General features: G+C 38.0%; 1 protein-coding gene across 1 annotated transcript; it reads left to right on the top strand.

Moving 5' to 3' along the window:
• Nucleotides 1-7,522: 7,522 nt before the first annotated feature.
• On the top strand, nucleotides 7,523-13,814 carry paqr7a (progestin and adipoQ receptor family member VII, a). Its single transcript, XM_062435739.1, has 2 exons — nucleotides 7,523-7,612; nucleotides 10,726-13,814. Exon 2 carries the CDS (start codon nucleotides 10,763-10,765, stop codon nucleotides 11,825-11,827), a length of 1,065 nt encoding a protein of 354 aa, XP_062291723.1. The 5' UTR covers nucleotides 7,523-7,612; nucleotides 10,726-10,762; the 3' UTR covers nucleotides 11,828-13,814.
• The last annotated feature ends 2,926 nt before the right edge of the window (nucleotides 13,815-16,740 follow it).

The following is a 16,740-nucleotide window of genomic DNA, read 5'->3' as shown; positions in this document are numbered from 1 at the left end:
CTGATGCGCTAAACAAAGAGCTCCAAATATATCCATGTGTTGTTATTTAAACAGTTTTTTGGCGCCGCTAACACAACTCTGCTAATTCAGTGAGCAAAATGTTTAATTTCCTGCAAATTCTTTACGATAAAAATCTCATGTTATTTAGCCATTTAAACGTTTTAAATTATGAAGCAGTAAAACAGAAAATGTTGGATTTGCATCGGTGGTAACTTAACATGACTCTGATACAGGCTTCCACAAAGCATCGGGGGGAAGGCTTTCAAGAGACAGGAGCTAAGACCGCTTGTTAAGACACAGAAGCTGAACTGAGGGGCTGCATAAAGAGCCAGTATAAGATAACGTTTTGTTGTTGTTTTTTTTTTAAAAACTAGCAGAGTTCCAGAATAAAAATAGAGAGCTGGAAATGAGCATGATAGGTTCCCTTTGACCCCCAGTTTATGTCCTGTAAGCTAATTTTTGCCCCAAGGCACCAAAAGGCATAATCCAACTGTGGTATAGACATGAATTTCTTTCAGCTTTGGTATACTTACTTTTGTTATCTACATATCTATGCTTTCTAAAAGCTGATGTTGGACTCTGCAGCATGTTAGCAACAAATGGTCATGAAGCAGGAAAAAATGAATGAAGTGTAAACTGTGTTCACAAAAACACAAACCTACCAAAATTTCCCAGCAGTTTTTTCCTGGGGTCATTTATGCTCCATTATGAATGAGTTACTATCTGCTCCAATCAACAGGTTTACAAAAAGAAACACTGCCCCTCTGTGGACATAATGGACAATTACCAGACACAGTAGATAGGAATCTTGCTAATAACAGTCTTCAAGTGAAATACGAAACAAACAAGTCACCATACCGGAAAAACTGGTTGAGAACTGGTTAAATCACCTTTGTACATTGATAGTACGGCAGATGTTGGGTGGAAGAGAAAAGATACCCCCATGCATGATTACACTGTTAGGGAGCTCCGGGGCAAATTGACTCCTAATCTCCTGCGCCCTTTGCATTGTGTTTAGCCTGTCGCCTATATATTCCCTTTAAGTACAGTGTAGACAGCAGACTGTACAATAAAGCTTCATTACTGTATATGCCCTCAAAGACAAAAAGAGTACCCTCTATGCTAGCATAATATTACCTTTTTGTGTGTCAGTGGCAATTTAATAAATGCAATCTTCCTTATCTCCTCACTAATTTGTGACTTTATAGTTCTAACTTATGTTTGTGTTTACAGTATTTAGTATTATTTTGTGTTCATAATTCTTCATTTTGTGTAAATTATGGTGTTTTTTCATTACTTATCTTCACCATGTTGTACTTTTAACACCTCAAAGTTGATGTCGTGTATTTTTTGGGTGGTTTTCACATTGAGCTGTGACATTACACAACACTGCAACTACTTTCAAATAGGATAGTAAAATAGCACGTGTTAAAACACGTTTTGACACAGGGCCCCTCAAAGATACAGGGTCACAAAATGAGCTAATAATGCATCAGCAAAGGTATGCCAACTATGCTGATAGAACATACACAGCAAACCTGGGACTCTTAACAGTTGTGAATCCTTTTCTAATCCATGTCTTCCATTGTATGGTTTTATTTTGAATAAATCAACAAAGTGGTCACCATGTAATAACATATAGGAGTATATACAGTGTAGCAACAAAGGCTGAGTCAATGATCAAACTGACATGATGTGATTTAAAAAAAGAAGAAGTTACAAATATAATATTATGACCTAAAAATGATTACAATAATAAAAAATAAAAAAAGGACCGATAATAAAGAGAGAATGGGGGAGAGAAAGTAAAATGGGCGTTGCACAGGAAGTGAAAACGCTGAGTGAGTGCTTGTGGTTAACAGCAGGAAACAAGTAAATATTTGTAAGTGAGATAAACGGAGTGAAAACGTCATGCTCAAAAGATGTACTCCAAACTGTGATGCAGAGTTCATGTGTGATGTGAATGCAACACATTTAGAGATCCAAGCCAGAACTAATACTACACTCACCATCACTCTATAGTCTGTTTTCACATAAGAGCAACAGCATATCAGCTCTGGTGAGAATATGCATGAATGTGTCAGATGAGATATTCTGTAGCATCAACAAGCAAAGGTCCAACAATTAGTACCACCAAAATGTTGGAGGGACTGTGGAAAACACCATGCTGCTTATACCCACATCTTCTGGTCCTCCTAAATCATTTATGTTTTAAAAATGGACCTCATGGAGCTCATCTTCATCATCAAATGTCAAAGGGGATACTTGGGCATACATATAAAATGGGGGCGAAATGCCACAATATAAGTGTAGTGACTAAGCCCTGCCCTTTAGCTGCTACTAGCTGCTAATGGCAGTAATTGTTTAGACGTGTACTCAACATGAATGATAGGCTGTAGATTTGCATATACTGCATTTATTTTCTTACCAAATGTCAATGTAAATCAATTAAAACATAAGCTTAGGATATTCTTGATGAACCTGACTTGATATACTTATGCTTAAGTTTACATGTTCTCATACACATACTCACATTTTATTTTTTATCTTTTCTGTATATTGATTTTATGCTGTAAATTATTTTAGGGCTAATAGGTTATTTTGTGGATTATTATTATTATTATTATTATTATTATTATTATTATTATTATTATTATTATTATTATTATTATTATTTTATTTTATTTTATTTTATTATTAGTATTTTTAAATTATTATTATTATTATTATTATTATTATTATTATTATTATTATTATATGTTGTGGATTATTCTTTTTTAAATTAATGTTGTATTGAAGTAAGGAGGTGAGATTCTTTCCTTAAACCCCACCGGGTTTTCTGATCTCACCTGCACAATCTGCTTCTTCTGGATGTAGTTAAAAAATGTTACGCATTGTACATCACTTTCCATAAGATTTTCACATAAAACTAAACAATTATAGCCCAACATACACGAGCACAGCCAAAAACTGCTTGATTCCTTCTATCGGCAACGCCTGTGATCAATGGCATGAATTTAAATAAGCTGTTGGGCCTCTACTACGTACCCCCTAGTGTTTTGAAGGAACATTACATTTAACCCAAATCAAATAAATGGCTCCTACAATAAGATATGAAGATATATGCAGTCAGACAGCTAATAGATTGCTACTGGGAGGAGTCAACAACCAAACAGGGGGAGCACATCCTATCATTTTTTCCATCCTTATTTAAATGAATTTTTTTAATGATTCGTCTCTTTCTTTCCAGTTGCATCATGTTTATGAAAATAATATTGATTGGTTAATATGCACCCTAGCTTCACCTTTCACTGATGGTATATATGTAATTTAGCTGGCATCATTGTGTGACTTGCTTTCGGTGGTGGAGAGGATGAGGGTATATAAATGTGTGTTATCTCATTTTCAATACTGTTGTTTATACATAGGTCTGTCACGATAATTACTTTTGTCGGACGATATATTGTCTCAGAAATAATCGCGATAAATGATATTATCGTCAAGATCATTTTATACCACTGATATAATGATAATATAATGGCATAATAATGCGAAGGGGCTCAGTATGGGATTGGAGTTTGGGGGCTACACTTCTGTAAAAACACAGACTGCCATTATGGGTTGGGGACAGAGTTATTTACCTTCGATTTCATATAAGCGGCACTGCTCATTTCTGCAGTCTCCACTCAGGACGTGCACAGTGAGGAATGGAGGACACTACATGTTTAACCAATGTGACATGAATAGCTTCTTAGCTGAGGTCAAAACAATGACCAAGGTCATGTCCATGTATCATATGATAAGTCCATATATAGACATGATGATGTCAATAAGTACGTTATTGTACGATAAGTCGATAACATGATTATTGTGACAGGCCTATTTGTACTTTGTCTTTTGTGTCTTTGTTATTTATCTTGGTTATATGTGACTATCCTCACGTATTGAAAGTTAATGTTATAAATAAATTACAACCTCTATAACATTACATAAAACATCAGACCTGCAATAAAAAAAAGAGTTAAATTCTGCTCATGTTGCCTCACAACCGAGCCCACTTTTGTAATTACACTCATTCTAGGCTTCTAGGTATTTGCTCGTGCAGACCTATAATTTGAATCTAATTTGAACAACAGAAATGTTTCACCAATTCAAATTACCTCTACGGCTTTTTCAAACGAGTCTCATCTATTTGATTAGATGCAACTTGCAACCGCAGCTTTAATTTGACCGCCGTGCAAATGAATCACTAATTTAACATTATGCACTTGCTCCCGTCAGCACTTTTTAGATATTTTAAAAGGGAGCTAGTTTCCTGTCTGTGGAGTAAAACTGGTCAGGCCAGATTTAGTCTGACCCTGTAAAGTGGATCACGGTTTCTGTTGTCCAGGACACTGTGAACTCATTTCCTCCAGGACAAAACAGCACAGGAGACTGTTGATGATTCCAAACTGCAGTTTCTTTGGTGTAAGTTTAATGAAACGTGCAGTCAGAGTGAGATGATCTTACACATCTTGACTGTCCTCCTCTTCCTCCTGCTCTTCTTGTTACCTTTCAGTGTTCACACACCCACCCGTATGTGAACAGATGAGTGCATTTCCTCTCTTACACTCACTACACTACTCCTATACATGTGAAGGCCTGACATAATGCACGTACTAACCATCAACCACACACCTCAACAAACAGCCATTCGAGGAAATGAGACAAAACCAAAAAGATGCTCTTACTTTGAAGATCTAAGAATAAAAAACTCGGTCATCGCAAGGACAGACATGATAAAACACACATGCGTTGCCTACTTTACATAAAGGGAACTGAGTATTCATTTGTAAAGCAGAAGAAGCAAATATTAAACCCTAATAAGGTTGATTAAATGCATGCAGCCTAGAGAGACTATTTTTTCTCCCAACACCAGAGCTCCACAGAAACTACGTCAGAGTAGGACTTTTTTTTTCAGTTTGCAGCTTTTTAAAATCTTTATTAAGAATGATTTAATTGTATTGCCTTTTCAAAGGAATTCTCACTTTCTTTCACTCTCTTAGTTTGTGTTCTCACAATAAGAAGCACTTTATTTCGCAGAGTATGTAACACAGGAAGATGAATTTGACTTGCATGCCTTTTCTTTTGGAGATGTTTGTGCTCTTATGCCCTAAAGGGTCAAATGAAATGTTAGAAATATGTAAATGTACATTGAGTCCAGCACAAACCAGAGCCAACTCTATTGCTTCATGCTAAGTGATTACGCAATGAGTTCTGTACCCCTCACATCCAAACAACAATAGAGTCCTTTGATGGATTTGATAACCAGCCGGGATACAGAAATCTTTTGGCGAGGCGCCAGAGCAATTATTATTTACACATGCTGGATTTCACCCAGAAAGATTTCCTGAAATATCAGCAAGACCGTTAAATGTCCCTTTCAAACGGGAAAGTGCACCAATTTCACACATCAAAGTACAGTTGCATAAAGTGTTTTGTGGCTCCAGAGGAATCTTAGCAACGTCAAATGGTGTAACTTGAGGCATTTGGACTCAGAGAGATAGTGAATTATAAGATTTCTGTAACACGCTCTTTCTCTATGCGTAAGGCTACATAAACTGCTACTAACACAAATCTCTGTCAGTTGCATTGTGGGAAATGAAAGTGCCAGGTTTGCCCCCCGCACCCCCAAACCAAGCCCTCCCCTACTACCTATGAGTAATATCTCATCTGACTCTCAACAAGAAAGCAAATTAGTGTTCTTCCAGAAACGCTTATATTTATAGGAGCTATAAAATTTCCCAAATTTCCCCTTTGGTTTAAAACTAATATGCTTCCAGTTCAGTCAATTTCAGTTTAATGATGTCTGTTAAAAGTCTAACTTCACTTGTGTTTAGTTACAAGTCACAAATGTCCTTTTTGTGACATTAGGCTATATTCAAATACCAGAGGTTTAAAAGTGAGAATAGTGGTTTCTATTTGCTTATAACATTCTCATTAAACAGTCTTAACTAATCATTGTATGCCTGTCTGGTTTATCTTTGAATCTGTGTGTGGTTTGTAGCTGCTGCTGCTGCCTCTATGACTTCTGTTTATGTTAAAAAAGAAAAAGAAAAAAAAGAAAGAGCAGATAGTCACTGAGAAAGAATGTTCCAGGAGTTCACACCCACACACACATACACAGTCTGAATACCTGCTATGCCTTACGCTCTCCTTTTACACACACACAGATTTAAGTGAAATATTACAGATAAGGGTTTGAATGAAGTGAAATAAGTTGTGAAAGACTCCTGAATGTTTGAACATGTTTTTTTTGTAAATTCTCTCAGATAAGAGCCTGATATGCATTTACAGATGAAAACATCATAAAACATCTGCCCTGCTTTCTGAGTGTCTGTTGTAGAGGGATTGGTAAGGGTTCAGGCTCCTATCGCTGCTAAACTTTCTCTTCCTTAAGTCTTTTTTAAATTTTTTTTTATTGAAAACCACCTTCTTCCTCCTGATGTTCCTGGTGAGTAAGACGCTACATGTACAATACATTTCCGGTGTCAGTTTTCAAAATAAAACTCCTGGATGTTGGTACCCTAGGCAATATTTTAGACTGGAGCCCAAATAGATTAGAATTGGAGTTCTTAAAAAAAAAGTTCAATATTTGATGAGTTTCTGGATTTGAAAATCAAATGAAAATTGAAGTCTGTGGGGGATGGGAGGAAAAATGTTATGAAGGGAGAATAGGGGCAATGGCATAGTTCCCAAAAACTATATACAAGTACACCTATCTGTAAGAAAACAAACAAACAAACAAGAGTCCCACTCATTTGGCATCTCTTCCCTTACTTAGAACCCAAGGTGACCTATAGATGAACCACATGTGGCCTATTGCAAGGATGCATTACATGAATATATTTGATAAGGTGTCACTACATGCCTACAAACTTCCCGTGCTTTGGCCATGCTAGACTATATACTTGCCAATATTAAGTTTATATAAGCTAGAGTTAGGAACTGGATGTTTGTTAAAATAAATTACAAATACATATAAATACAAACAAACCCAAAATTGTTTAGTACATTTGGACCAATTAAATCCATATGCAATTATCCACATTGGCAAGTGTCTGCTGTCAAACTGCAAAGCATCAAAATGCAACGATAATAACAAAAATAAATAAATAATAATACTACCTGCACCACTACTACTACTACTACTACTACTACTACTTCTACTACTAATAATAATAATGATAATAATAATATAATAATAGGCCTGCCTCTGTATGTTCTACACGTACTCCTATTTAATATTTTCTTTGCACTAGTTCTCATTTGTATTATATTTGTAATTGATTCATATGTTGCTGTATTATTTATGGGTCCATTCTCATGCATATCAGGCCAGTTTGATCTTTTCTGTAGCTCTATTTCTAACTCAAATAAATCAGAGAATGAAGCTTTATTTTTGACTGAATGTTTACATTTCCGGTTTTGTGGTCGTGACGTAGAGCAGCTTGACGCTTCTTCTCAGAGCGCAGCAACGATTCATCTGTTGAATGTACATGTCGGCGGGCGGAGGGAGAGGAAGAGGTCAACTAAGCCGCGGACAGTGAAGGAAACGAGTGACCACGACAAGGTGAGACTGACATCGTTAATGTTTCCGCTTCTAGAAGCAGCGGCTGGCGGAGGAAAGTGATGCGCAGCAGAGGTTAGTTAGGGCCTTTATTTCAGGCTGTGACACAACTTTTGTAAAGTCCCAGACCTGTAAAAATGAGTGTGAATCAGAACCCAGATGAAGTCAAGTTGATGGTGTTTGTTATTCGACACGCAGCAGCATGATTACAGGGGCGGGCACTAATTAATAATACAGATACCCCCCCCCCCAATAGTTTAAAGGGGCACTAATTAATGAGGAGGGATATTCGTCTTCATGTCACGTTTAACTAAACTAAAATATCACTTATTCCTGTTTTGCCTGCCATATCACTACAATTTATACTACTGCTGGTAAAACATCAAATTAAATAATATTAAAAAAAACATTCAAAGCATCTATTCAGAGGGTAAATAGCAACAAATGCCCCCAAAACTCACCTGGAGATGCGCTATTACACTTTACAACAAGTGCGTGGTAAACGGCGGGTTGATCAAATGTGATTATTTGCATAACAATACATGAAATAGTTGTAATAATCATTATAGATCATTTTGTAATGTTAATTGTTATGTACTGTAGATCAGATTCATGGTAAATGTAGAAGATACAATATCAGAACCACTATTTCTATTTTAGCCTACATGTTACTACCTGTACATACATATTAACATAAGACTTAAACTGTATAGTAAATACAACAGCAAACATATTTTAAAGGATGAGTTCACAGTTTTTTAAAGTCTGTCTTATAACAATAGTGATCTGCCTAAATGAACACTGAAACCTGTTTTTCTTGCTGTAATAATTCCTCTTGTTCATACTGACCATTAGAAGATCCCTTTATAATACATCTACAATGTAAGTGATGGAGGACAAAATCCACAGTCCTCCTTCTGTGTATTTTGTGTAAAAGTTGATCTGAAGCTAATATGAAGCTTCAAATGAGTCAAATGAGTCACATCAAGTTTTCTATATTTCAACGTTACAGTCTTTTAGTGCCAAAGTCTCTCTTTTTGTTACTATACTTCCACCACAGCTCAACAGGGAAACACAAAGATTGTAAACGTGGCAGATGTCCACTCGATATGACTAACTCAGACTGCTGAGGCCTTATATAAACTTTACATCCACTTTTAAACACATTTTTGGACTATTTGGACAATTTGCTTAAAAATACATACCACAGCTATACCAAAGATCACTACCTAACCTCATTTGTTACTCAAACAGAAATGTAAAACCATATATAATTCTAGGGGGGGGGAGTGCTGTAACTATTTCCTGCTTTTATATCCAGATTGTATTTCGTGCATGTTTCGAGCGTTTCCCTCTCAAACTTTAGAGAGCATGAAGATCTGCTGATCCATCGTCTGCTTTGACTTTTCAAAATTCAGTGCCATAACTCAACTTCAGCTACATCCATCCTTTTTAAAAATAAAGTACAGTGTATGACTACTCTAACCACCTTGTCTAAGGATTTTGGTAATAGCCACATTTGCTTTGTTTGGGCTTTGTTTTAATGCAGTATTTTTAAGGTACTGACTTACCTTAACATTTGGTCCTGCTAGGTTTCAGAAAGAAAAGAGGGGGACTTAGGCTCCCTGAAGGTCAAGGATGGCCTTAAGCATTGTTACACTGGTCTCGGCTGGTTAAACCTCTGTCTGTTCCGGAAATATGAAATTCTTGGCAATCTGCCCATTAGATTTTGATATTTCTTGTATTGAAATGGAATCGTGGTCTGGTAGAACAATAGTAAAGTTCAGAAGCTCATCAAAACATTAGGATTCATCCTGTACTTAATATCCTACCGTAGTAATTGTTTCTTGCTGTACAGTTTTCAGCAACTCTATTCACCTCTTCTAAGGATTTTCCCATTATGGTAACAGCCACATTTGCTTGGTTTGGGCTATGTTGTAGTGCGGCATTTTAACTTGACATAATAAGGTTACGTACACACAAAGGTTACTTTTATTCTACTTGATATTTTGGTCCACATCAGTTTTTATGTTTCCAGTAGCAGATAGATAGATACCTACGAGATAGAAGATATGTAACCAAAGTGTTTGAATGGCCAACAGACCTATACTAGGCCTCCTCTGGCAGTGAAAATGGATAGGAAGCAAGAAGATTAGTTGCTGGTTGAATAAAAATTCTGAGTTAGTGGTGGGTGAAAGCTACAGTGTTTTTGGTGTGAAATTCCCTTTTTGTGTTACTATCCTTCCACCACAGCCCAGCAAGCAAACACTATCCAGGGAAATGCAAAGAGGCAATACTGTATCAGAAAGATAACTTAGATAAATAACCACTTCATTTGACTACCTCAGAGTGGTGAAGCCTCATATTAGCTGTGGCAAAACTTAAAAAGGCGTTTCCACACAGAACAAGGACTGTGTGGATCTTTTCAACCATCACTTGACACTGGAATCTCACTCAGAGGGAATTTCTTCACAGCCAGTATGGAAACTACAACAAAAGCTGTTGTAGTGTATATATGGGCATGTGTATTGTTTTAAGGTAAAATAACCTAATCTTTTACCTGATACATGCCAACTGTTGCGATTCCAGTAAAGTTTTATTTCCGTGTCCATTCCCACAACCCCTACAGCCAGCCTCTACACTGTGTGGGCCCACTCATGCTGTAGTCCCAACCAGTTTGTGTAGCTACAGTCTGTGTTTAAATTTAGTTTATATAAAGAACCCCCTCCCAAGTGTGTAGGGGAACCTGCAGTGGTCTTGAAACTTAAAAAAAATAGGAAAGGTCATTTGTAAAGCCAGTATTTTGTTTGTCCATTCTGGGCTACTGTAGAAAAGATGGCAGGCTCCTTGGAAGAGGACCCGCTCCCTACGTAGATAGAAAGGGCTCAATCCAAGGGAACTAAAATACAATGATTCTTATTTTCAGGCAACTATACACTTATGAAAAGATACTTATGAATATTACATTCCATCTTTGCAAAGTGCATCCGCTAGATGCCACTAAATTCAACACAATGTACCATTAATATGAAACAAATCACAAATACTGATTACTGACAAAAAACTTTATTTTTCATAATTTTTGTTGATTTTAACTCTTAAAATCCTCTCTGCAGGAACCATCCAGTGTGCACCAGTCACCTACTGAAAGTTATGACAACCATTGTGATGGAGAGAATCGGGCGAGTGTTCATCAGCCTGCAGCAGATCAGGCAGGTTCCCCAGATGCTGACCAATGCGGCTCCCTCCATGCCCGGCACCATTAGAGACACTGACGTCCCCTACTACTTTAGGGAGCGCTACGTCTGCACTGGCTACCGACCGCTCCACCAAAACTGGCGCTACTACTTCCTGTCCATGTTCCAGCGCCACAATGAGACCATCAACATCTGGACGCACCTGCTGGCGTTTTTAGTTTTCTTGGTGAAATTTCGCCAACTCTCTGAGACGGTGGACTTCGTTGGAGATGCTCACTCGTGGCCTTTGTTGATCCTCATCGTGTCCTCCTTGATCTACTCGGCATTCAGTGTAGCAGCTCACCTACTGGGTGGCAAGTCTGAGCTGTATCACTATACCTTCTTCTATCTGGACTATGTCGGGGTGGCGCAGTATCAGTACGGCAGTGCTGTTGTTCACTTTTATTACGCTATAGATGAGAGCTTGCACAGATACGTGCACGGTATCTTCATGCCTGCTGCCACTATCTTCAGCTGTCTGTCATGCCTGGGGTGTTGTTACGGCAAATATCGTAACCACAACCTACCGACATGGGTTCGCAAGGTGGGCCAAGTGGTGCCCTCAGCCGTCGCCTATACCTGGGACAGCAGCCCCGTGGCTCTTAGACTCTTATCCTGGTCTACAGCCAGCAACGACCCAGCCATTATCTACCACTTTGGCCAGGTAGCCTTCTTTCTCAGCTGTGCCTTCTTCTTCTCCTACCCCCTGCTAGAGCGCTGCTTCCCCGGACGGTGTGATTTTGTAGGACAGAGTCATCAGTTGTTCCACGTTTTTCTATCCTGTTGCACCCTGTGTCAGATCCACGCCTCGCACCTCGATTTCTTGGGCCGTCGAGAGGTGTACTCACGTCTGCACGGGAGCGGTGACGCCGCCGTCTTCGTGGGACTGTACGGGGTCACTCTGGTTGTATGTGCAATGATTGTTACCTTCATGTTGAGGAAAGCTAAAAAAGTGATAGATCCCAAACACAAGTCCAAATGATAGTCAGGATGTTACAGAAACTACGTGCCTTTTCCTTCCCGACTTACTGCTTTGATAGAAAGGGAACTAATTATCTAGTATTATGTACACAAGCACTGAAATAGAAACATTTCCTAGCATTACATGCCAGAGGGATACATAATGATATTTGAAATTAGCATTTTGATGCTCATATTTATTAGAATCTTTGGAACAATTCATAGTACCACAATGAATGTATCAGCTGGAAAACACATTAACATAACCAATCACATTCTGATCAAAATCAGGTTCTCGCAATTTGCAAAGACTATCGAAACTTATATATGACCGCTGACAGTATTTTGTCATTTATAGGTGTCACTGCTGTTCATGATAAAAATAGATGTGGTTGGATTCGTTTCATTATCAGGTTGATGGGATTTTGGGTTGCAGTTATGCTTAGACTGTTTAAACTGTGGGCATATTTCACTCAAGCAAATTTTTCGATTTAGATTCGGAAAAAAAAAAAAAAGAATTAAATGGTTTAAAGGCGACAACACTGATGACAGCTTGCCGAAGAGTGGTAACATTTCTCCTTCCTAAATAAAGTACAGACAACTTGATATAGTGTCATTTAAACAATCTACCTTTTTGCAGTGCAATACCATGCAGAGCCTTTGTCGTTGTGCCTTGAAAAATCATTGTTTGCACGTTTTAAATGGGTGTTGATTGAGTATTGCCTTCTATTTTAAAATGAGACTTTTTACTTTTCTGATGCCTTAAATGTCATCAGATAATGACAGAATGTGTTGGTTCTTCAGAAGCTAATCCCTTTGGATTCATGTAGCTGTTTTCATGTTTTTGTAGACTTAAAGTGCAGGATGGTATTTTTCATCACTAGCCTGAGAATCTTTTCTTTTGTCGTTGTTGTACTAATGTACACTCAATTTCACAGCTCTTTTAGATCAAATTTAATGTAGTGCCTTTACAATATTTAAAGGTGCACTATATGGCATTCAGTCCCGCTAGCTGAATGTTGTGTATTGCATTTTAAAGAAAGCTGGGTATGTCTATAAGGGATTTAGTATATCATGAAAGTCTTAATTTTATAATCTTATGAATGTCTTAATTTAGACATAGAGTATATACAGTATACATTGACTGTTGTGTGTTATATATATATATTAGGTTGTCAGCAATCACTGAATTGTGTCTTGTTGGAAATCTTGTTCATGCCTTTTGAGTGATAAGGGAAAAGTGAATGTGGGTGTAATTAAATGTAAAGGTACTATGATTGTCTTTGGGAGATACTAATGTCTACTACTGACCAACGTGTTAAAACAGTGGGAATGAGTTAAAGAAACATTTCTTGGAGGCAGAAATGTATATCTATATTTTTTGTTAAACCGCATCCTATCTGAGGACGTCTACCTTTGTTACTGCGTTAAATATGGTCGGCTATAAAACATCACATTTGTATGAAAACCACTTTGAGGATCCAGATATATTGACCTTTGAACACCGTGTAAGGAACATCGTGATGCAACATGTTATCTTGGTGTTATCTTTAAATATAATATCCACGTAGTCGACTTCCATGCTGATATGATACAGTATAATAGGGCAAACTGTATTTTCAATGATAACAGTCACAAGTCAAAGTTAAACCTCCTCTATAATGTGTGATCTAACGTTACACTCTGCCTCTGAGTCATGTTTGATTAACTAGAACTCCAACTGGGAAATGAAACTTGTCTTGTTTTTATATTGTTATGAAACTGCTGCAGATTTCCCTTCTCTTAATGCACTTTTTTCTGGACATCATGTGTAATCTGCAATCCGTTTTTTTCTTGTCATTGCCTTTTTTTTTTTTTAGATATACAGTAGACCTTTTTTCTGTTATTCCTTTCTACTGTCAGCAAAACAACAGCTGCTCCAAGTGTTGGAGAAAGAGATGACAGGATATTGATTGTAATAGTTATTAGCATAACAATGTATGGTATCATTCCAACCATAAAAAAGAAAACTCCTTTTTACATCATGACATTTTAAAAGCTGAATTTATTCTGATTTTTTAAAGATATCTTTGTTAACGCAGAGAAGAATTGTGTACAGTAACAATGCTCTGATGCTAAACAGTGGGCAAGCCAAATCTGATTGGCTGTTTCTCGATTGATGTCTCTCAATGGTTAATTGGTCTCCATAGCAACCTGTTAAACAGTGTTTGTCTCCGCAGAGCCTCGGCTCTTATTTACATACTGTACGGATACACTTGCTGCTCAGATGTTGTGCATCTGTGTTGGTCATTTGTAAACTCAGTCTTGGCACTAAGTGAATCTGTGCCTTATTGTACTGAGTCATCGTGTAAAAACTGCCAGGGGGCCGAGACACGTACTGAGAAGTAGATAGAAGGAAAGAATCTCCACTGTAATGGAAGATATATTTTTAGCTGGATGAATAAATAAAAATGTTTTTATTTAATGCTGAATCTGACCAATTAAACGACCTGCCACCATAAAAATTTACCTCACTATATGTATCAAGGATCTATTGAACAGAACCAATAAAAGACAATGATGTCATAGTGGCAGCTGTAACCTCAGTCACTGTAGAAAGTGATGTTCTGTTTCACCCCTACCTGATTGCCAGCGGCAGTAAACAGCGTGTCCCTTTGCGCTCTGCTCAGGTGGAGATCTTGTATCAACAAAGTAATGTGTGTGACCTGTTGGCAATTTGCCTGACTGCCTACCCACATGGGGTTAGTTGTTTTTCATGTTTGCGTTTGTGAAATAGGTCTGTTGGATGTTCTGGTACATTTCCTGTGATCCTTTCACCGTTCTAGCTAAGATTCCCTCTCTCAATTGACACGGATTCTGGAGGCCAAGACAATGAGTTGTTCCCCAAAAGTCTGGGTAAGGCCTGTCTTTGGAAAGCCCTGTCCGATCCATGTAATAACTAATGTAATCACTTCCACCAACAATGACAACACCAACATCTTGAAGCTTTAGTGTGGGCTCCCACTCTCAGTTAAATGCCTGAGACTTGGATTACGAAGCAGGCTTTCATGACTGTGAAAGTGCATTTATCCCTTAGGGCAGATAAATCTCCAGAACTATCAAGACATGGAACGAAGCCTAAGAGGCCAAAGATGGTAAACCACAGAGGTGGGGAGGGACTCTAACTACTGTAAGTGACACTGTGCAGTCCTGGTTAAGACTGGACTAGATGATGTGGGTGGTCACTCAGTTGATAATCCAGTCCCATCCTTTGACGTTCCGCTCTCATCTGCTTGTTTGTTTGTTTTTTTTGTTTTTTGGAGGAAGAAGGGGTTGAAGTGCCACTGGGCAGATCCATGGTCTCACCATGGGAGGGATGCTAGACCCTGGTTACACTGACTTCCCAGCTCTCTGCTGGTTGCTTAGTAACCTCACAGGGACGGCAAGACTCCAGAAAGTGTTTAGTCCCAGCCAAGAAATTACCCAGCCAGTACCCCCCAACTTTTTAAACAGCAACTTGTCACTTGAGCACTTTTAGTTTTTGTACAGATTTAAACAAACAACATGTAACATGTTAATAAGTGAGCTTTAGAGGTGCTGGTAGGCAGACTTTTTTCAGGCTAGGTTTTGGAGCTTGACTGGTACATTTGGACTGAAAGTCAGGATACCTCGACCTCTTCTGCTATGAGTTTGACAGTTAATTTCTTTTTCTCATTCCCCTTAAACAGAAGCAGTTAAAGAAATGGATGTTCTGGCATGAGTCACTGAAGGACATGGATGATATACTGTAGACAATCAAATAACCATGCACTGATGGATGATGAGAGCTGATGAATAATGTGTACCGTTAGCGTTATACAAGGGTATAGGTCAAATTATCATGTCTTAAGTATTTTCACTTTTGCATATGAGTCTACTAAAATGGAAACACTGTACTTCAAATGTTTTTCCCCCTTCATTTATGAGGTAAAGTCCCCCATTGTATATAGATGTACTCTGTGCCATTAAAAGTATGTAATGTTGGACCACACACTGTTTTGACAAACCAGTGCTTCAATATGAATCACTTCCAAATATTTGGGTTATCAGTCATGTTTTATGTGTATAAAAATACAAAACATACTAATAAAGGCCTTTTTCTTAAAGAGAGTTAACACCAAGTTAATGCTTATGTGCTCCTTTGCATTGAACCAATAGGAAACAATCAAAAAATCAAGTTATTGTTGTTCTAAAAAAATGACTATTCATTTATTTTGTATTGTTTACATTAAATTTCTTTACAAATATATACTCTTTTTCCTTAACTTTTCCTCATTTCCTTTATATTTATATTAGACTCTGTTATATTCTGTAAGCACTTGCTGTTGCCACAACCAGTTTTATAAAGGCATCCATGGTTCCTTCCTATGGTTGCACTGTTGATCAAATTCCACAAACCATGTTTTAATAAGACATCCCTCATCCTGCTTTCTCTCAGATGGATCTAGCCCAAGTGAAATATACCTTGCTGCTGCCCCCAAGTGGTGATGAAGGTACATTTATTTCAGGTAAAACACACCGTGAGCTGGAAGAAGGCCTCGACTATTTTCTCCTGTCATGAGCAGAATTGTTTTTTTCTGCTTCCTCTGGTAGCAAAACTCAGAGCTGATAATATTCAACCTCTCATGCACATGTCAGATTTATTGACTGTCCAGTTTCTGGCTCTGTAGTCTGGCTCCAGTCTCTCTGCGTGACGGTGTGTACCAGTCCCTGCTGCACGGCTCAGTTACTCACTTAAAAACCCTGAATCAGCTGAATTATGGCGCTGTTGGACTCCCTCCCACATTCCTCCTGTCTGACTCACAATAGATCGAGCCAGCCTGCTTCCCTTGTGATAACTTCCAAATTAAATTTCATCACTGCTCATTAAGCTTAATGGGGCTCAAAATACTCGGAGCATTAGCAGGCTGCATTACA

The sequence above is a fragment of the Scomber scombrus genome, chromosome 16, assembly GCF_963691925.1.
Source record: "Scomber scombrus chromosome 16, fScoSco1.1, whole genome shotgun sequence".
NCBI lineage: Eukaryota > Metazoa > Chordata > Actinopteri > Scombriformes > Scombridae > Scomber > Scomber scombrus.
This window is presented reverse-complemented; position numbering and strand designations above follow the sequence as displayed.